Source organism: Seriola dumerili, unplaced genomic scaffold (genome assembly GCF_002260705.1).
Source record: "Seriola dumerili isolate Sdu_G_001 unplaced genomic scaffold, Sdu_1.0 BDQW01000127.1, whole genome shotgun sequence".
Taxonomy (NCBI): Eukaryota; Metazoa; Chordata; class Actinopteri; order Carangiformes; family Carangidae; genus Seriola; species Seriola dumerili.
In genome coordinates, this window is record NW_019174382.1 from 1,073,784 (window position 1) to 1,095,881 (window position 22,098).

The 22,098-nt window shown below is 41.9% G+C and overlaps 1 protein-coding gene across 6 annotated transcripts; it reads left to right on the top strand.

The window, feature by feature from the left end:
- The first annotated feature begins 1,797 nt into the window (after positions 1–1,797).
- Positions 1,798–21,680, top strand: pcgf5 (polycomb group ring finger 5). Of its 6 annotated transcripts, none has more exons than XM_022748670.1 (10): positions 1,798–2,020; positions 2,774–2,950; positions 6,639–7,408; positions 9,233–9,329; positions 9,636–9,691; positions 11,351–11,410; positions 11,872–12,050; positions 12,329–12,427; positions 14,251–14,340; positions 21,542–21,680. In XM_022748670.1, the coding sequence occupies exons 3-10, from the start codon at positions 7,294–7,296 to the stop codon at positions 21,587–21,589; spliced, it is 744 nt and encodes a 247-aa protein (XP_022604391.1). In that variant the 5' UTR covers positions 1,798–2,020; positions 2,774–2,950; positions 6,639–7,293; the 3' UTR covers positions 21,590–21,680. The 6 variants fall into 6 exon arrangements, with proteins under 6 accessions (XP_022604391.1, XP_022604396.1, XP_022604393.1 ...); XM_022748675.1 differs by having other exon boundaries at positions 11,875–12,050; XM_022748672.1 differs by having other exon boundaries at positions 2,774–2,917.
- The last annotated feature ends 418 nt before the right edge of the window (positions 21,681–22,098 follow it).

Below are 22,098 nucleotides of genomic sequence, written 5' to 3' on the forward strand. Positions count from 1 at the left end.
CCAATGAGCATCTCCACATGAGCATGAGAATGGCACTAACCCCATTTAAGCCAAGATTCAAACTGCTGGCAGGAAAGTTACATGCCCATTTCTCTCACTAGGAAAGGAAGTTGGAAAGGGAGGAAGGAGAGGAGAGAGGAGAAAGGGAGCTGCTCAAAGCTCTGCACTTTTCTTTTATTCAGTAAATTCTGCCCTGTTGTATTTTACTTGAAATGTAAGCATTAAGGTTCCTGTGTTATTTTATTTTAAATGTAGTTAATACATGTTTAAAAAAGGGGGTGGGCAGCTCAAAGGTCTTTTGTTTACATTTTTTCTTAAAGATGCACTTTTATTTTATTCAAAAGATTCTGAATGTTTTTACATTATTAAGTTCAGGCTGCTCAAAGCTGTTTGCACTTTTTATTTATTTTATTCAGAAGAAATTCAGTTACTTGAAGTGTCGTAAAGACAACTACAGTAATGTTTTCCATTCAAGTGCCATACAAGTTCAGACTTATCGGTATGTTTAAAGTATATTGAAAACACTTGAAATTTGACAATAAATGATATAGAAAAGTACTTATGTTGTTTTTTTTTTACATCAGGGTGCACTATTTCGAGTGACAATATAAGATTCGGACCTTTGCTGGGAGGACATTTTTGTAACTGGACCTCTTTGAATTTTAATTGAATACCCCTGTTCTAGACCAACCAAACTTTTAGATATTAAACTTACATCTGTCTGATAATGACCCATGCCATTTACAGATGATTACATATGACAGATCATTCACTGTATTTATTTGAATGTAAAGTTTCAGATGTTACAACTGACCCCAACCCTGGGCACAGTTGCACCACAGATAAGGGACAGTTGCAACAAATTAAAAATACATTAAATTTCACTGATTAACAATTAGCAACTCACGATGAACAGAACAGGTAAATATAATATAAGACCATGAGAGGCTAATAAAATAATTACCAAAATAACTTGTTTGTCTTCTCTTATTGTTGTTTCTGTAGTGCTATGGTACAACATTTGCTGCATATTTTGTCTATTGAACTAAAAATGCTGAAATGTTGAAACGCTGGCTGCTTAACTTGGGGATAGTTATAATAACTTGTTGCAACCGTCTCCACCCTGTCAGCTGTGACAGAACATCCTGTGCTAAACACACTGACTAACACATGCTAACTGTGGGGGGTCTAACTGAGAATCATCACTCTGCATGTTTCTGATTGGAGAAATAAGACCTGTTGTCCAGTCTCCCCTTCTTGATCTGGTTGTATTTTATATTAAAGGTAGGTGAAACCAAACTTTGATTCAGTCTGAGCAGCTGATAAACTGGGCTGCAGTGCATGTGCTTCCTTCCTGCTCGAGTCAAGTAAAATTTTACAATATAGCCCAATATCACACATCAGAAATTTGCCTAAAGGGGCTTTAAAATGTGAGCAGCACCAGGACACCCTCTGTCCATAGACGCTGGAACCGGACGAGGAAAAACTCCAACAACAAAAAAAAGAAGCTTAAACAGAAAAACTGTTAGAAACCCGAGGAAGAGCTGCAGCGGAGGGATTCCTTCTCCAGGAAACACACACACATGCAGTATATGTCATGTGTAGATGACTGCTTTGTCATCACTGCACACAACAGACACGGCGCTCTCTGTGTATGTGTGTGTGTGTGTGTGTGTGTGTGTGTGCGTGTTATAGGCCAATAGTCACTCAGTTACACAACTGCTTTCAGTTTCCGAGCCCTGCCTGCCTGGTGGCTCCCCGCCCACCGCTGCTCTCTGCTGCCCGCCCGCCTGCCTGCCTGCCTGCCTGCCTGCCTGCCTGCCCGCCTGCCTGGCTGCCTGGCTGCTGGGCGGACTGGGGCAGATCCGAGCCGACCAGTTCCGTGTTCTCTCCTCATCCAGTGCACGGAGCAGACTGAACGGGGAGGACCTGGCAGTGTCATGGTGGACATTCCTACCCAGCCGCGGCATCCATAACTCCCGGGAGGAGGAGGGGGAGCAGCGGGAAAGTGAGCACGGAGGTGAGGAATGTGTTTTTATTTCTTATTATTTCTGCGCGGATGGTGAATTCATCCGCCGACGTCGGCTGCGTTACGTTACAACCAAACTTTGACGCTGCTGGCTGGACCTCCTCTCTCTCTCTCTCTCTCTCTCTCTCTCTCTCTCTCTCTCTCTCTGTCTACACCCCCCCCTCTCGCTCTCTCTCTCTCTCCTGAAACGCAAAGTGCGTCGCCGTGCACACTCACGTGCGGGATTTACGGTATGTTCACGCAAACGGTAAATATCCCGCGTGCGTTGCGCTTTCCGTCCGTGTCGTTCAGAGGCCGTGACGTGAAGCTGTGCAACTTTTACTGTCGATACGTGCGCGCGTGTGTGTGTATGTGTGTGTGTAGATAGATGGTTACACAGTAGCCTAACGAGCTCGCGTGAGTTCGCGCGCGTAGCCTATGTGCACGCGAGCGATTTGAACACGTATTATATATCGGTGTGTGACACTGTAATGTGTGCGCGTCGTCCATTGATGTTGTTTTGACACCGGTGACGTAGACCGTGACGCGCCTTAACGATGAGATAAGCAGATCGGCTGTGTGAATAAATAACACGCTTGTGTGTGTGTGTGAGTGTGCGTGTGTGAGTGCGTGCGCGCGCGTCTCATTGACGGACACTGGGGGATTTCTCAGCTGCGCACTTGAGATTTTTGGAGCACAAAGCGACCCACGCTGAATGAAGCGGGAGTCTGAACACTTTCCTCTGTGTGCACTTTGTTTCTGCAGAGAGGGAAAAAACAACAACTGCCTGAATCCAGCTCTGTTCACTGTCCACACACCTGACGCACAGGCAGCCTGACAGCACGCAGGGTATGTGACGTCATCTCAGAAATGATGGAAGCTGCACACGAGGATAAAGTGTGACCCCAGGTGAAACTAGTTGAAACAGCCCTACAGGAAATAGTGAGTCAACAGCTACATTGATTCACATGACAGGTGTACTGTATCTAGGCCGTGAGCTAATCAATCATCAATAGAAGTTTACTAATGATTTAGAAAATGATTTCATATATCAACAATGTGACAATGTGAGTCAGTTTAATGACTTTGTTAAAAATGTTAGACAGTATGTCATAATTAGCCTGTAGCTAGAATTAATGCTAATAAAAATAATAATAATAACACCTCAGCCAAAGGAAGTGGACTTTAATTATTTTTGTATATTATTTATTATCCACTACCATTATTATTATTATTACTAATGAGCTACTGGACACATCTATCTATCTATCTATCTATCTATCTATCTATCTATCTATCTATCTATCTATCTATCTAATATGAATACACAGGATGAGTTTTACTGAGTAACTTGGTTACTGTAACTATACTAACTCACTGTGTAACTGCAGCTCATCACAATAGTTACAAGGACTGAGCTTGTTGGAGTTGTTGTTTTGTGCAGTGTTTAGATTTCATGTGTTAAAGCTCCTCCAGTGTAAAGGTCTCTGTCCATGTGTAGTGTGATTATAGATCAGCTCTAGCTTCTATATTAATACTGTGAAAGTATCAAAGCCTCAGTCCACAGAGAAATGCACACAGCCTGTATTCAGAAACTGAGCCTTAAAACCAGCCGTCAGGACTTCTGTAACTTTGTGATGTCACAACAAAGCAGTCACCAAGCCCCGCCCACCTGGACCCACCATCCAAACCTTGCAGGATTTGGTTTCTCTGAGTGTTTTTACCTGAAATCTGCTTTATTTTTATTGGATCACTCAGAAAACAGTCAGCCAATCAGAAGAGAGGCTCAGAGCCTCCTCTCTTCTGATTGGCTCACCGAACTGTAGTTACTAGAGCTCCAGAGAGAAGCCTGAGAGAGGAGATGTAAAACTACACTGAGATGGTTTTTATATCTTCTATCAACACTTCAAAGTGTAAAATATGGGACCTTTAAATATAAATTAATAATAAAATAAAAGTATCCTAGACTTTACATAGTTACAATTATGAAGCATCTCGTATGTATGAGTTTCTTTAACTTTATTTATTTATAGAGCGCATTTCATGCACAAGGCAGACACAATATTAAGTTAATATTTGCATCTTTTAGTGAGTCAAATTTTTTACTTTTGATTATTGCTCTCTTGTAGCAAATACATTTTCTGTAATTTTAAAACATGGCCGTAGCTTTATTTTAGTCTGTGGCCACAAACCTCAGATGTTCCTACAGTAACTTATAGGTGTGTGTGTTATATGCAGTGAGTTTACACAGAGCTGTTGTGTTGTTTACTTCTGCTGCTGTGAATTATGTTCCTATATAATGAAGCTGTGGCAGGTCAACCCACCAAAACTCACAGTGACTCATTTTGACTCTGACGTTAATTACATATCAGGTGAATTTATGGCAAACATCTTAGTCATGTGAAGTGTTGGATGGGGTAAATAAATACGTCCTGCCAGTTTATTCAGTGACTGTTATTGCACTAATTTGTATGATGATTAGTATTTGATGGTGGCCTGTTATCAAGTCACGGAGGGGCCGCTGTGATGTTTACAAAGGGAATGGATCAGACCTGAGAACAGCGCCTAATCTCACATCCACAAACATTCAGCGGCTCGCTCTCTTCATTTACTGTAACAGCAGAACCGAGGCTGTCCCATTAAAATAAATGGTTTGTAAAAGCTCAGTAAATATGAAACGTATGGGCTTCACCGCCGTGAAGCTCCACATTCAGCCCGGTGTCTGCTCCAAGCGGGGAAACCAAAATTCATTCAGATCCATCAAAGTGGGGATGGAATGGGGGCGAGTTTTAGCTATTCATAGTAAATGGTAATCCAGAGACGGATGCATGTAGGTCAGACCCGCTACAGTCCTGTTGGACCAATGTTCATGTCACTGTTAGTTACAAACAACCACAGTAATTACTGGATGTGATGAACGCATCACATCAAAACTGCTCGGAAAGAGCAAACTAAAACAAAAACCCAGATAACGCAGACACACGTACATCTGTGAAATAAGTAAATGACTGTATCTGTTGTTGTGAATGAATCTGTATTTTGTGTCTGACTGACGTTGAACTTCTTGCGGTCATCAAACACTGACTGTTGCCTCTCAGAGGAGAAATGAAAGAAACGCAGCATTGTTAGTGCAACCAACAAAACCAATTTAGGAGGAGGTCAGGGTGGTGAAGCGTCCAACCTTGACACCACACATCGCATCACTTCTCCTGCCAACACTCAATACTGTTTTTCTTTTTCTTTAAATTGTGATCTCCCCCCGTCCATAATCAGATCAGAAAGTGTCGTATGAATCATTTTTTTAACAGCACTGACAAACATTACTTTCCTCTCGATGGGGAGACCAGATAAAAAAAAGGGTTGTGGGTCTTGCTTCACCACAAATCCGTCCAGATATACAACCACTGCAGCTGGAAAGCCAGTACAATGCGTGGCAAGTGAGTTCATGAGTAATGAACCCTTAAAGAAAATGAATGTTGTTCATCTTAAATTGCAGCAGTTTTCTGGAAAATCTCTCAATTGTGTTGAAAGCAGAACAAGCCAGAATCATTGCATGTGATTATATTTGTGATGAGGTCCTGGGTTTTCATCAACCAGCCAGTCACAGTGTCTCCTTCCTGAGGTACAGCGTCCAATAATGGCCAGGAGTGTTTTTGTAGAACATTATGATGTCACAGTGAAGTTGACCTTTGTTTGACCTCAGTTCATCCCTGAGTCCGAATGGTCATTTGCGCCTCATTCGAAGGGATTCCCTTGAGGAGTTCCCGAGATACTGTGCGTTTTTTGTATGTTTTGTGAGGTCACAGTGACCTTTACCCTTGACCTTTGACCCCTAAAATCTAATCAGTTCATCCTTCAGTCCGAGTGAATGTTTCTGTCAAATTTGAAGAAATTTCCTCAAGGCGTTACTGAGATATCACGTTAACGAGAATGAGTTGGACGAATGTACCTGAATTCAGATGGACAACCGGAGACCAGAATGCCTCTGTCTCTGGTTGTCGCCGGCGTGGACGCTGTAGACATTTTGTCTCATGTCCTGGAGGGTTGATGGTTCTGGGGACAGTTCAAGAAGTATTTTTTCGTTGCTCTTCAACAAAGTTCTTAGTTGTTGCGTCGGCAGAGCGGATCTGAATATTTGTTTGATAAATGACAAGGTAAAGCTGCCGGAGGTGACAGTCAACTGACGGCTTCAAATGGCAGCGAGTTGTTATTAAATCCGTTGTTTGAGTCAGGAAGTCAGTGAGGTGACGTTAACAAGTGTCTGGGTTTCATCCAAGCTTTATCAGTGACCTTTACAGTAACTGAGCCGGTTCACAGGCGGAGAACATGGAGCCTGTGTGGTCGTTGTTTCCCTGTGTTGATCTGTTACACGTCAGTGACACCACAATGAATTTATCTGAGAGTTGATGAATCATGTTTTCTCAGAAACATATCACATTACTGAGTCTTCTCTTCTTCTTTGTCTAATTGAAGTGTTTTACAATTTATGTTGTTTATACTGTATGTGTGTGGGTGCAGGGGTGTGTATATGATATGTATGTGAATATCTCCAACAACATATCTTTCCATTCTTTTTTAATCTGCACAAACCACAAACCTGTTCAACTCTGACGTGTGTTTTATTCTCCAGGTTTATTCACTGAGATAAAAAGCCGCCACACGGACGAGTGTCACCGTGTGTCAGACATCAACAGCAGCAGCACTGTAATGATGACTGAACGCTCTGGGATGAGGCCGGCTACACACAAGTGGTCTGCTGACCTTTGACCCCTCATGGATTAAAAATGGCACTCGGGCAGAGACGGGGAGGGAAGCGAGACGTCTTACTCTCTGGGAATTCTGGGAATTTAACAAACGTGTTGGATTGAAGCGGCGCCGCACAGACCGGACCAGCTGGTGTCTTCTTTTTATTTCAATGGGACTGGCATGGTGCGCTGAAGATGGAGTGAGGCGTGAGTGGGAGATGTTCCTGAAGAGAAACTGATTACAGAAAATACTTTGAGTCAAGGATGGAGCAGGATTTTACACAGTAGGACCAACCGCTCAGACGTTGTGGACAGTGAAACCTGGACTACCATTAGCCAGTGTTGGTGAACTCATCTTTAAACTATAAACATTCGTAAACTCAAGCAGGCGATAGCAGCCTGTCTCCCGAAACCTTCCCATTGCTCATTGTTTTGAATGGACGTCTGACTTTAAACTGTAACTCTGACTCCAGGTCAGTTTTCCTGCTGCAGCGCCACTAAAAAATAAAACAAAAACCAAAAAAAAAAAAAACTACAAACATGGCCGCTACAGGAAGGAAGCACTTGGTGAGAGACTTTAATCATTTCATCACCTGTTACCTGTGTCGAGGTTACCTGATTAAACCAACCACGGTCACCGAGTGCCTGCACACCTGTGAGTGAAACAACAGACACACACACAAACACACACGTGATCCCTTTGTCACTGAAGGTGACGTCGCACTACACTCACTCACTACACTCAAACACACTATTGTCAACTAACCGTTAGTTAGAAAGCTAATCAGGGCTGCAATTATTATCATTATCGATTAATTCTTTTTTCATTTATTAATACTTGAGTTTAGGATTTGTATAAAATCGATTCAGTGTCAAAACATTTCACTGAGCTGAAGGTTCGGTCTTCACATCCTGTTGTGTTTGACCAAACCCCCAAATACTCACTCTACAAACATACATTACAAAAAGCAGCAAAGCTTCTCTTTTAAGAGGCTAAATTCTGCAAATATATTATTTATTATATTTTTTCACACTGTTCTCTCTCACACTCAATCTATTATCAAAATAATTGCCTTTTTTTTTCTTTTTTTTTTTGATTTGACTTATTTATAAATCAACAAATTGTTTCAGCTTTAAGGCTAATGCTGCATTCATGTCATATTGTTCAGAATATTTTATTGTGAGCAGATAACTGGGAAAAACATTCACATTACTAAACTGCTGGAAATATAGCTAATTAGGCTTTTTGTTTAGTGTCACCATTTTGTTTTTCCCATTTTTCTGACATTTCATCTGGAGACTAACAGTTTGCTAATTTGTGGGTAATGTACTGAGCACGTTAGAGAGTAAGCTAGCCAGGCAACCCAACAGCAAGTGAGGTAATTAGCTTGGGACGGTACTGTAGCAAGCTAACCTAACACCATGTGAGTTAACAAGCTTGTGAGCGAGCCAGCTAACCTGCTAGAGTGAGCTAACCTGTTAGAGCGAGCTTACCTGCTAAAACAAGCTAACCTGTTAGAGCAAGCTAACCTGCTAGAGTGAGCTAACCTGTTAGAGCGAGCTTACCTGCTAAAACAAGCTAACCTGTTAGAGCAAGCTAACCTGCTAGAGTGAGCTAACCTGCTAGAACAAGCTTACCTGCTAAAACAAGCTAACCTGTTAGAGCAAGCTAACCTGCTAGAGTGAGCTAACCTGCTAGAACAAGCTAACCTGTTAGAGCAAGCTAACCTGCTAGAGTGAGCTAACCTGCTAGAACAAGCTAACCTGCTAGAACAAGCTAACCTGTTAGAGTGAGCTAACCTTCTAGAGCGAGGTAACCTGTTAGAGCGAGCTAACCTGCTAGAGTGAGCTAACCTGCTAGAACAAGCTAACCTGCTAGAGTGAGCTAACTTGCTAGAACAAGCTAACCTGCTAGAACAAGCTAACCTGTTAGAGTGAGCTAACCTTCTAGAGCGAGTTAACCTGCTAAAACAAGCTAACCTGTTAGAGCGAGCTAACCTGCTAGAGTGAGCTAACCTGCTAGAACAAGCTAACCTGCTAGAGTGAGCTAACCTGCTAGAAAAAGATAACTTGTTAGAGTGAGCTAACCTTTTAGAGTGAGCTAACTTGCTAGAACAAGCTAACCTGCTAGAGCGAGCTAACCTGCTAGAACAAGCTAACCTGTTAGAGCGAGATAACTTGCTAGAACAAGCTAACCTGCTAAAGCGAGCTAACCTGCTAGAACAAGCTAACCTGTTAGAGCGAGCTAACTGCTAGAGTGAGCTAATCTGCTAGAACAAGCTAACCTGTTAGAGTGAGCTAACCTGCTAGAACAAGCTAACCTGTTAGAGCGAGCTAACCTGCTAGAGCAAGCTAGCAAGCTTTTTTATTTTTGTGTGCAGACTTAAACAAGAAGCAGTCAAACTGTCATGATAAATATTTGCCACTGGAGATTCTTATTTAACCCCAATAGCAAATGTTGATGTTGTTTCTTCTGCAGTCTGTAAGAGCTGTATTGTGCAGCACTTTGAGGAGAGTAATGACTGTCCTAAATGTGGCATTCAGGTCCATGAGACCAACCCACTGGAGATGCTCAGGTAGGATGTGCTTCCTCTTCCTCTTGCTTCGTCTTCACTTTTATTTGACTGAGCTTCTTTACTTTCTTTCTCTCTAAGTTTGAGTACCACCAATTCAATTCCATTCACCTCCATTTTATTAGTTTCCCCCTTATTTCTTTCTTTCCCTGATCCCTCTCTCCTCTACCTCCACTACTGCCTCTCTTCTTAACCCACCACCTACTTTAATTGTTTTTCTATCCCCCATTTAACTTCCTCTTGACCTCTTTATCGCCTTTCTCTCTCTTTTCACCTCCTTCTCACACTCCCTTCTCTCCTTATTCTCAGGTTGGACAACACCCTGGAGGAGATCATTTTCAAGCTGGTGCCCGGACTCAGAGAAAGTGAGTTTGCCAGACGATTTCATCCGTCTGTTTCCTCAGTTTCCATGACAAATGATGTGACAATTCACGGGAGGTAGGAAAAATAATTTAGTAAACGACAGCGCAGCAATCACGACATTAATCAAAAGACACACAAAGAATTTATTACAATGCCACATACACATAATATCATTGAGGCTTATTGAGGAGAAGTGAGTGAAGGTTTTTGTGTTTAGCTGTTGCATAAAAACACAGACAAACACTGTACTACTGCTGTTTTCACCAAGAACACCATAGCAACTCGTTAGCAACACCCTGAAAACCAACAAAAACACCTCAGTGTCCATTTGGCAACACCATCACCAAGAATATCCTAGCAACCATTTAGCAAGACACTGTAACCACCTAGCAATGTCTTAACACAACGCTTCCCAGCTACAACCTCTTGCCAACAACGTACTGCGCTGAGCAACACCCAAAGAGTAACACTCATTCATTCGAGGTTTTACCATCAATTAGTTCTTATTTTCTATTAACACTGCGTATCAAAGCTAATAATGAATCAGATCTGATGACCGTCACATGACAGACCTGGGTTCAATCCCACATGGCTGGAAATCATCCACCAGCATCAAGTTCTCTTGATCAAAACAAAATTCCTACCATCTCCTGAGGTGCTGCGCTGTAACAGATCATCTTATCAGATGGAGGGGAGCTGCCACTGACATCAGAGACGTATTCGTTTGTCAGCGTCACTTTATTTTTAGAGGAGGCGGGACGCTCAAGAGTTTAAAACAAGATGAAGATGTACAACCTTTCTCTCTGCAGTGGGGCCAACGAGGAGCCAAGTCAACATGTCTAACTAAAGCTGTGATGGCACTATAATTTTATGACTCCATAACTTCACCTCCGCTGACAGAGCGCTCTGGCAGCCCGCAGACGGAACAAACATCATATATTTTTTTGACGCTCGCACCGCTCAGCCAAGTGGTGTAAAAATCTGCCTCATACGAATTCTTGTTTTATGGTTTCAGAAGAGCAGACGCGCGTCACATCCACGCACAGCGTTGCTTTGCATTTTAAAGTCGAGCCACCTGCTCTGACGCGAATGCAACTTTGCTTCTGAATGTTCAGGATGAAGCATGAAATAGATGTTACTCAGTATGAATCGAGAGAACGCTGGTATAGAGAAAAACACTGAGAGAGTAAAGACATGCTTTTATAGATTTCACTACAGGTCCAAACTGCGTTGTTGGAGAGAAAATATTAGCCATATGCTCCTGGGCACCTATACAGTGTTTTATCTTCTGCAGCCGTGGTAAAATTAGTGCAGGTGGCTCATATTAGAGAACACCATCCCTGGCCTATAAATCAGTGTCTGGTGCCTGGACAGAAGGAACAAGCTGCTGCAGCCTGTTTGATAAGCTTAGGTCTCTTTCTTTATGGCTGGATGTAAAGCACCTTGTATTTATCAATTTAGTATAAAAATCTTCCATTACACCCCAAATAACTTAATTTCACGCTAAATTTAATAAAGACAAACTGCGTTCTCTGCTGTTGTGAAACAGGATTTCAATCAGTAGAATATCTAAAGCACTATCACGAAGTCAGGCGTGGGCTCGGTGTGTGTGAATGCTGTTCTGTGTGTCTGACGCCGTCTTCCTTTTATCTGTCGACTAGGAGAGGAACAGCAGGAACTCGAATTCTGGAGGAAGAACCAGCCCAAAGAAAACGGCCAAGGTATAAACGCTGTCTGTCACCCAGACTGAATATTCACTGTAAATTAAACACCATTTTTTGAGGAGGGAGGGAGGGAGGTCCCCTGGTAACTCTGGTAACTGATACTTTGTCTCTCTCTCAGAGGTGAAATCAATACATCAGGGGAGTTTTTGATTGGGTTTTGATTCATCATCATTTGATTATTCATCATATTTTGAGCTTGTTCATGTGAATCTGGGGCAGCGCTGAATTTAGGGAATTTCCTGTTCATACATCAAACACGCCAAATTAAGCTCCTCTGCTGCAAACAGGACTTGTACTGTTGTTCATAGGGGGCAATAATTAATTCGTTCAGCATCTTTTAATCCTAATCATTAAGACATTTTAAAATCTTAGTATACAGTTTAAGAAATTGAGAAACTCAGGTTTTAAAGGACATTTTGTAATGGAGTTTTTTTTATTTTTGATACCGCAAACTTCAGCAGAAAACCTGAGGTGCCAGAGGTTCGGGCTGCCTGATGTTGGAGGCGACGGCGGCGACGGTGGCGGCGACGACGGTGACGGTGGCGGCAATGACGACTACCACAGGAGTGATCCTCAGATAGCCATCTGTCTGGACTGCCTACGTAACACAGGACAGTCAGGGGAGAGCACTGTCACGGTGCGTGTCTTTAAATCAATAATAATTATTATTTCATTTCAGTATAACTGTCACCAAGAGGTGTTAAGTAGTTTCTTAATACACAAACTTTGAAAAACATCTTCATATGTTTCAGTTTTGTAGGAAACTTGGTCCGAAGCTTCTCAGACGGTCGATATCGGACCCGTTGTAAAGCTCTGATTGTTTTGAGGTCTCTTCCTGGGAAAATCTATAGTCGTCTTTTCGCTGCCTCTCTTGTTAAATCAGAGTGTAACAGAATTTGTATCTCGTCCAATTAGGATTTGATGAAGAGGTTCATCCGCTGCTCCAGTCGAGTCACCGTGGGAACAATTAAGAAGTTTCTCAGTCTTAAACTAAAGCTGCCCAGCTCTTATGAGGTAAGGAGCAGCTTCTGTCCTCCAGCTCAGAAACTACAGTCCTGTTTAAAGGAGCGCATTGTAAGTTTTGCTATTGCTACATAGCTAACATTAGCATTAGCATTAACAGCTGTTTACCGACCAGTCTTGCCTAGAGCTTCAGCCATTGTTGTATTTACAACACAAGAGGTTATTATTCTTCATCTGAGCAGCTACTTCTCGACGCTATAGCGACGCGGTATCGGAAAGTGTTGAGACTAGCTAGCTGGGAAACATGCTAACTTTAGTAGACGAATAGTTAGCGATAGAAATAGAAGCAAAACAGTAGTTAGCTTGGCGTTGCTGTCCACAACTGGACACAGCTCTTTGTGAGTAAAATAATGAAGAGCAACGTTTCTTCTAGACTAGTAAGTAAACAGTTGTTGATGCTCACGTTAGCTTTGTAGCAATAGCAGAAAACTTACAAATAGCCCTTTTAAATGATATATAGCATAGCAACATAGCTTTGAGTTAAACTGACGATGAAAGATTTTTTTTACTTGGCTATTCTTGGGTACAATATGTTGATCAGTCAGAATAGTTTAGCTTAGCTCAAATGCTAAATATCAATAGGATGAACTAGCTTTCTTGGAAACCTTGGAAATCATAAACGTAAACCTCTACAAAGATGAATACCAGGGCTGAAAGTTGTGCAAAAATATAGACTCATACAGATTATGAGGCTAACTGGCTAGCTTACTGCAAAATGTTAGCAAGTGTAACGCAGACTAAGGCTCGTTTATCTGAACTGTCAAGTGTTTTATGATTAGCTAGTGCATTGGTATAAATATCCACAGACACCTCTGATAACACTCCACCGTGCAGAAGACATAAAATTATTTATTTATTTTTTTTATTTTGCTAAAATAACTTTAACATTTCAGTTTTAAGAAAATAAACAAAGAAAACAAAGAAAACCAAACAGAGACGACGCCTCACAGCTTCATAGAGAACAGAGACCTCAGACAGGAAGTCAGACTCTGACCAGGTTCACTTTGACTCTGAAACCGGTCTGTGTGAAGCCAGATGCTCATTAATAATCCATTCCTTATTATCATTATCAGCAGTCAGCTTTATCAGAGCATAAAGACTGCCGGCTGCAGACGGAGCTGAAACTGGTGTAACACACTCGCTCGGTCGGTGCAGCCTCCCACTCACTGCCACAGTGAACTTCCCCTCTCACTTCATGTTGTGCATCAGGACTGAAACCCTTTATATTTGTGTTTCCATGTCTTTGACAGCTCTCTGCATCAGATTGTCATTTTGACCCCTAGATAAAAATAACCAGTTTCTTTTTTGTTCTTTCATCTTGTGGAAATAATTACATTTAACCCTCTGAGGTCGACGGATGCTTCTATTAATATCTTTGCCAGATTGTACGTGACTCGTGGGCGGAGCTAGAAGGCCTCAAAAATTTGGTTAAAGTAGAGAGACAGACAACACTTTTCATTTTAGGCATTTATTGAACATTTATCTACTATTTTACTCACATGTTGCTCTATTTCTATAAACCTTACACTTTGGTCAACACTCTTCAAACTCTTCGATTCTTCCACATCAGTAAATGTATGTTTTCATAAGAATCTCAAAAAACTGGGCTTCAGTTTTTCAGCATTTGGACCAAATGATGTCTTCGCACAGTCCAAAGAGTCTCATTATAGAAAGAGCATGAAAACTGTGATATGAAACACTTTATTATTTTATATGCAAGTACCTGAAGAACTAATGTAGAAATGGAGGAAAAGCCCTGAGAGCTCAGAGGATTAACTTGTTTCTGACCATATTTTTCCCTCCTGTGCGTCCAGCTGGATGTGCTGTGTAACGGAGAGATCATGGGCAGAGATCACACTCTGGAGTTCATCTACATGACCCGGTGGAGGCTACATGGAGAGAATGTAAGGCTGTCACCCTCGCTTCCTGTTTGTGTGTGCATGTTTGCATGCTAATGTGTCGCTGCACTGCTACAGGAAGTCATTTTTTTGTGCATATGTGTGCAGGCGCTCTGCACTCCCTCACACTGTGGGGGCTCACAGCCTCAGAGAGAGACTGAGGGCTCAGACCCGTGAGGTCGAACTCCTATTTAATGGTTAACATGTAGTTTAAAAGTGGAGGTTTTAAATTAGACGGGGAGGTTTCAGTATGATTAGGGTCGCGTAAGAATGAAAGTAAATAAACAGAGTGTTCTCAGAATTAGTATAAGTGTGTGTGTGTGTGTGTGTGTGTGTGTGTGTGTGTGTGTGTGTGTGTGAGAAAACTAGTGTTGGTTGAATGACTTCTCTATTCAACATTAAAAATGGTTTTTGCATGAAGAAAGTTTCTTCCAAGAATCTTCGGTGACTCAGATTCTATAAAAGAAGGAATTCTGACGTCAAACTGTTTGAGAAGAAACGTTTAATGTGTAGTTTTGTGTTGTTGTTGTTCTGTGAGCAGAAACCAGAGCCAGTCAGCTTGAAAGAAAGTCTGGCTTCTTTTATATTACTGTGTATGCTCTCATGCCAAAGCTTCACGTAAAACACTTACAAACATTAAATATTTACTCACGTCGTATTAGCTACTCTACAGCTTCATATGCTCCAGTGGCTCAGCTGAAGTCAATCTGCGCTGCTTTTTGGTTTTTTTTTCAATATTTCATCTTTGAGCGTTTTGGTTTGACTCCGACTTTCTCTGAAGTGTTTTACATCATTTTGGGGGAATTTTAGAAACGTACACGAGGTTCCTGTTAAATAATTTGCATCATAGACAATATGAATAATGACCAGAACTACTGAAAGTTCTTCACAGGTCTGTATTTATTGAAATAATTAAACCAGAATGAATAACTTTTTATAATTGACTAGAACAGAAGGAAAGTAGAGAGAGTCAATGTTAAGACGAGGCTTGGACTGATATTCAATAATATCGGATATTACGATACTTCCTGCGATATTTTTCTGGGGTTTTTTTGGGCTTTTTATGCCTGTATTGATAGTGCAGAGAGAGACAGGAAATAGGGAGGCGGAGAGAGGGGGAATGACACGCAGTGAAGGGCCGTCCGATGCGGGATTCAAACCGACTGCAGCCTCTGCACACGGGGCGCCTGCTCAACCCACTGCGCCGCTCGACACCCCGATACTTTTTATAATATATACATGTATATATAATTATTAATTTTTATTTTTCTAACAAATTGCACCTTGTCTGTCTCATTTCTCTTCGCTCACTGTACATTGTCCCTGTCATGTGACAAATGAAGAAAACTATGAACTGCTACCTGAAACATAAAATACAATTATACAATTATATAACTAATTATAAAGTAAAATATAATTATATTATAAAAGTATTATAAAATATATTATATTAAAATATTATAACCTCTCCACTCCTGCGATAATATTTAGACTATATCAAGATTTTACATTCTGGATATCGTCTAGTCTCGTTAAGACTAAGAGACACGTGGTCCATGTGTGGTTTGGGAAATGAGAATCAACAACATCGACAAACATCAACATAAAACACTTTAGAGAACATTCACTCTGACTTCAACCGTCCCAACACTCAAACCTGATCCTGACTCTGAACCCTGAGACAAAGACACGAGCCTCACACTCCTTTAAAGACAAGAGGACAACACTTCAGGAGAACATCTAAAAGTTTGATTGGTCCTCACAAACATGGAAATACAACACACACACACACACACACACACAGCAGGAGTTGTTGTCCTTTAGTCTGAAACGTGCCGCCGCTGTCAGCCTCAGACTTCAGGGTCATCAGTGCTGTGGTTCAGTGGGCCAGTGTGTGTGTGTGTGTGTGTGTGTGTGTGTGTGTGTGTGTGTGTGTGTGTGTGTGTGTGTGTGTTTTTATGATGTCCATCTACAGTTTAAGTGCTCGTGTGTGTGAGTGCATACATTCCTGCACTCTGCGACTGAATGGCGATCTGTTTATCTGCACGTGCGTATTCACATGAACGATTAGCCAGTGAAAGGTGCCGTCCACAAGTGGAGGGCGAGTGAGGAGCGCAGACAGCTGGCACCGCAGGAGGAGGCATCACATACCAGGGCAGGAGGAGGAGGAGGAGGAGGGAAGGAGACAGTATGAGACTTATAAAGTCTGTAGCTTCTCAGCTCCAGCTGTGCTCACATGTAGAGAGAGTCATTTTCAGGAATCTGTTTTTAAATAAATTAAATAAATCCTTATTTTCCAGAGCTAAAAATATCATTTGAGATGTTTCTCATCTGCAGAGAGAGGAGATGGAGAAAGAAAAAAATAATAACTGCATGTGTGATTATTATTCCCAGTCATAATGTAATCATCATCCACAGCGTGATGATGTCCCAGTGTAATGTTAATTAAAAACTGGAATCACCTCCTCATGGTTGTATCCCTCTGGTCATAATGGCTAAAAAGTTTTTTGTGAGGTCACACTGACCTTGACCTTTGACCTTTAGCCACCAAAATATAATCAGTTCGTCCTTGAGTCCAGGTGAACGTTTGTGCCAAATATGAAGGAATTCCCTCGAGGCGTTACGGAGATATCGCGTCCACGAGAACGGGACAGACGGACGGACAACCTGAAAACAAAATGGCTGCAAAATGTCGCCGGCGCTGAGGAATAGAAAATAAAAAAGGCTCATGAGCAGAAAAACAAAGAACAAATTGCCGCCTCTTTCCCAACATTGTCTGACCTCATTCATCCGGTTTGAACCCACGTCCTTCTGATGTAATCACCAGCTGCAGATCGTCCGTGTGGCGAGCACACATTGTCATTTTTCCATCTGGACACTTTTATGTAAATGTTGCGTTGCAGGACCCGGGACGATATAAAACTAATCATTCAAAGTGCACAACTCTGGCAAGCGATCGCTCCGAGTCGTTCCCCCCAGCAGCCGTTACTGTGAGAGAGACTTTTATTGATGATGCGCGGCAGAAAGAGGCCGACGGACGTCACGTCAGACGGATCAGTCCTGATCAGCTGCTGGAACCAGTTTAGAAACGTTTCCCGTCACAGCCACTCGAGGGCAGTTTAGTTTTTTACAACCTGTGTCTTTGAGGGCGGAAACTCAAATTAAAACTGGTCTAAATGTAGTTAAACTCAGTCTGTAACTTCTGCCGCTCTCAATCAAAAAAAAACAAACAAAAAAGATGGCGTTAGAAACTCTGAATGAAGCAGCTTCACATTTAAAGTCAGAGTCTGAGCGACGCTGTTCGGGGAGCAGAGACTGAGGTTGATGCTAAACTTTGTTCTGACTGTTTCTCTGATAACTCAGGAACCAGACGTTCAGGAGGGTTTTACCAGCAGCTGAATGATCCACAGAGGAGTCCTCCTCTCCACAACAAACAGGCGGCCACAAGAGCTGAGCTGTCGAACGTTTCCTCAGCTTGTTTCTCAACTTCAGATCCAGACGTCCGACGACTAAAATCTTTCATCTGGTTCAAACAACGAGCTGAAAACCACCGAGGTGTAAAAAGTGTCTGTGGCTTAAAACTGGATCAAAGTCAATGTTGAGCTTCTGTCAGGAAACCAGAAAACACTGCCACCTGATCATAGAGGGTATGATGTCACTGACAGGCGACCAATGTAAGAATAATAACGTAAGAACACAGCTCAACATATAGAACATAGAACTTGTTGTTTTAATGTGGAAAAGTTACAGATTAAAACTTTAAACAGCGACTGCATTTCAAAGTTTCGTTACGACTTGCTTCACATTAATATGATTATTTCACAAACTTCTTCTGAGCCTTTTAAACCCAGTTTTAACCCAGACGTCCAGATGCTACAGATTATAATGACATTTCACTCTTTGGGCTCTTCGTTAACGATCCAAAGCTCATGGTCTGAAGCGCGTGGCGCAAGTGCGTTTAGGGCGTGTCCATGTCTTTTGTGCCATTTTAACGGCGGTAAAAACAGTCGCCGCTCCAGGCGCATGCTTCAAAGGGGTTGGACTTAATCTCTTAGTAACATCCAATAAACCGATCACAGTGCCATCTCCCATTCCCTTCAAAAGTCAGGTGCGCTCGCACCTTGGAGGGACAGAAGATACGAGTCATTCATCAGTCTCAAGCTTCTCACAACTTCAGAGCACGGCTTTGTTTTTCCTTCCAACGTATACACACACACACACACACACGTTTTGTGAGGTCCCACTGACCTTTGACCTTTGACCACCAGAGTCTAATCAGTTCATGCTTGAGTCCGAGTGAAGGTTTCTGCCAAATTTGTAGTCAAGTCGTTCCTGAGATATTTCGTCCACAAAGAATGAGACGGACCAGAAAACAATATGGCTGCCACTTTGACTGTCACTGTTGCGAGAGTGAGTCTGGTTATAAATAAATAATGACACATGCGATCAATTTGTCTTAATCTGGACTAAAAATCTCTGTGATTGGTCACTTGAGCTGTGTGGTGACTGCAGAGGATGAGGAGAGGCAGGTGGTGACGAATACGCCCCCCATTTACCCTGCTGAGATCTGTCTCTCAGAATCACATTTTTATTATTATTATTATTATTATTATTGGCCGTGGAATCAGCTCGTTAACACTAATCAGATCCAGGTGTAGATCCAGCAGCAGCTTCTGGCCTCAGTGATGGACACAACGTTAGAGTGAAACACAAAACATTCTCCTCAACACCTTCGAGCAAACGCTCCATCCAGAGAAAGACCGACCTTCTGAGTTTTTCCTCGTGCGAGTCGAGGGTGTCGAGGTAAATTTGTTGGGCTGTGAACGACAACAGAGTTTAGGACCTAAAGAACAAAAACACAGAGGGAAAGAAATGGCTGAAAGATATTAACACAGATCCCGACAAGGACAGAGAGGTTTCCTAAGAAATGAGCACACTGGTCTGTTTCTATAGATTCTTGCACTTAGTTTTGAGAAAACAATAAATTTAAAAGGTTTGTGTGTTGGTTGAAAAAACGGTGGTTAGTTACAAATAAAAACATGATCCCCATCAGCTGCTGTTCAAGTCAGATATCCAACTCTATAAAATGATCAACTCTCAGATTATATTGTGTTTCAGACAAACTGTCTGTCATCGTCATGACCAGACAGATCGAAACAACTCAGTGTTGATATAAACCAGTGTCGATCAACAGCAGTGTATCATCTTAAAATTAGAAACTTTGTCGACTGAAACGTGAAGAAGAACCAGCAGCTGCAGTTCCTCTAACGACCACTAGAGTCTGGCTCCAACAGTGAGTCAGTCCCCATAGACTCCCATGTTAAAATGTCTTTACAGCAGAAATAAACATGTTTACAGCCTGGTACAAAAACTGTTTTGGTCTCTAGAGCTGATTTATATAACTCACCTGTTTATATTTTATTGAGGAGTTCTGGAGGGTTGAGGACGCCACGCCACCGTGGTCAGGCGCCGCCCACCATGATCCCCCCTGACACCTCCCTATGAGGTTTTGTGGCTCTATAACTACGTCACACCGCCTCCACTTTTGCTCCAGCGCCAACATGAGTTTCTACCTCGTCACAATTTCCACTTGACTTTGCTTCATAACGAGATTTGAACGGTTGACAGGTTTTCATGAAATTCAAAATGTGAATATTCAGGATCCCCAGAGGACGAATCCTTCACAGTCTGGACACTGGATGAATTTTAGTTCCTTAAAAAGCATTAAAGTAAAGGATATTAGCTTCAGGTGTGAGACCACAGATTCCTACAGGTGATGCACCAGGTAAAACCAGTTAACTTGTCACTTGTGTTCGTACCAAGCAGCATCTGACAGCACATTTAGTTTCCTCTCTTTTCTCCGTGCTGGATTTCTGCTTGTGCTGCACGTTAAGACGATTCTACATTTCAGTTTATTTGACACCAGAACAAAATCCCTTAAAACTAGCTGACAGCTGCACCGAGCGTGTGTGTGTGTGTGTGTGTGTGTGTGTTAGTACGTTATAATTAAAGTGTGTGGAGACAGAAATGCTGAGTGAAAGAGTGTCAGGGATGCAGATACAGAGGCGCAGTGACAGACTGGTTAGATTGTTGTTCTGTTTTTTGGTTTTTGTTGTTTTTTTTCCCTGAGACATGATGCAGCAGAATGCAGAGAGGCGGAGGAGATGACAGCAGCTGTACTCTGCTGCACCAGCAGCCTCAAGCTGCCAGAAATAGGAGACAGGCTCCAAAACCAGGAGACACACTTTTCACTTTGCAGCTGCTCTGACACAAACACTCGCCTTTTCACTCCCTGAATGTTTCATGAAACGGCCGACTCGCACATTTGACTGATTCTGACGCGTTTTACAGACAAAAGGAGGCGAGTCTGAACCGAGAGTCGGAGCTGACATCTGTTACTTAACCCAAACACTCGCCATGAAGACGCCACATGACAGATGATGACATCAACATCAACATCACAGCGAGTGTTTGTGTCATTGGGGTTACTGCAGGACGTTTTGTCCTATAAGACTTTATATAGAGACGTCACGTGATAAAGACAGACTGATGCAGGTGCAAGAATTTGTGCTTTAAGATACTTAAAATACCGTATTTTTACTACTTATTTTTAGTACTTTTTCTCAGACTAGTTCCAGGTTACATCTCTGTTGATCTGTTGATAAAATATGAACCATTTGTGTGAAATTTTGTCATAATTGATGTGAAGTCTTGAGTGACCTTTGACTTTTGACCCCCAAAATCTAATCAGTTGGTCCTTGAGTCGGAGTGAATGTTTGTGGCAGTTTTGAAGATGTTCCTTCAAAGTGTCACTGAGATATCGTGTCCACGAGAAACAGATGGGCGGACAACTTGAAAACAAAATGGCCGACTGAAATATATTATTTATTTTTTTATGTCAATAATAGTTTTTTAATTAGTTTTTCAGTTGAAGTGCATTTAAAAAAAATAAACTTTAAAAATTTAAATTTAAAGTTCAATAATGTTTCCAAAGTCAGTGAGTGATGGTGATCGATAATCTATCGATCAAAGTGATCGTGATTATGATTTTTGCCATAATGAAGTGAATGTGTTGTTGTACTTGAACAGACATGTTGTTGAACATACATGTAACATGTAGCTGATGCTGTAACAGCAGCAGTCGTCGTCGTCGTCGTCGTGTTTCTGTTTTAAAGATTGTTTCTCTCTCTCTCTGTCGCTCTCTCAGACGTATCCCATGGTTCTTGAGTACCGGCCACGCATCGACTTCGGCTGAAGTTCGGCTGCAAGAAGAGGACCACACACACACACACACACACACACACACACACACGTATACACACACATACCCACATTTGCACGTGCACACAAGTACATACAAACACACAGACGCCCGCAATGTGCAGAGAAAGAGAAAGATTTAAATGTATTTTTGTACAGCCAATGATGAAGTGCATACGTTGTTATGGTAAAGAGGTTTTATGCTACATAGAATAATATATGCTATAATATATGATATTTTTAAATGTATGTCCCTGTGCCTAAAAACCTGTTGAGATCAGAAATGAAGTACGACCATATCTTCACTTTGCCTGTCTAACTCTGTAGATTAAATGTTGATTTTCTACCGTTCATGGATGTTTTTTTATATTTTATCACTTTCACTCTGACAGCAGCGGCTAACGGAGCTAACAGAGCTAACAGAGCTAATGGAGCTAACATAGCTAACGGAGCTTACAGAGCTAACGGAGCTAATAGAGCTTACAGAGCTAACGGAGCTAACAG

What these genes read in the sequence shown, in the direction of transcription:
- pcgf5 (XM_022748670.1), top strand. Translation starts at nt 7,294, where the DNA reads ATGGCCGCTACAGGAAGGAAGCACTTGGTGAGAGACTTTAATCATTTC. An exon ending in AGCTGCCCAGCTCTTATGAG is followed by an intron (nt 12,428 to 14,250) that starts GTAAGGAGCAGC and finishes CTGTGCGTCCAG; the next exon opens with CTGGATGTGCTGTGTAACGG. An exon ending in GGAGGCTACATGGAGAGAAT is followed by an intron (nt 14,341 to 21,541) that starts GTAAGGCTGTCA and finishes TCGCTCTCTCAG; the next exon opens with ACGTATCCCATGGTTCTTGA.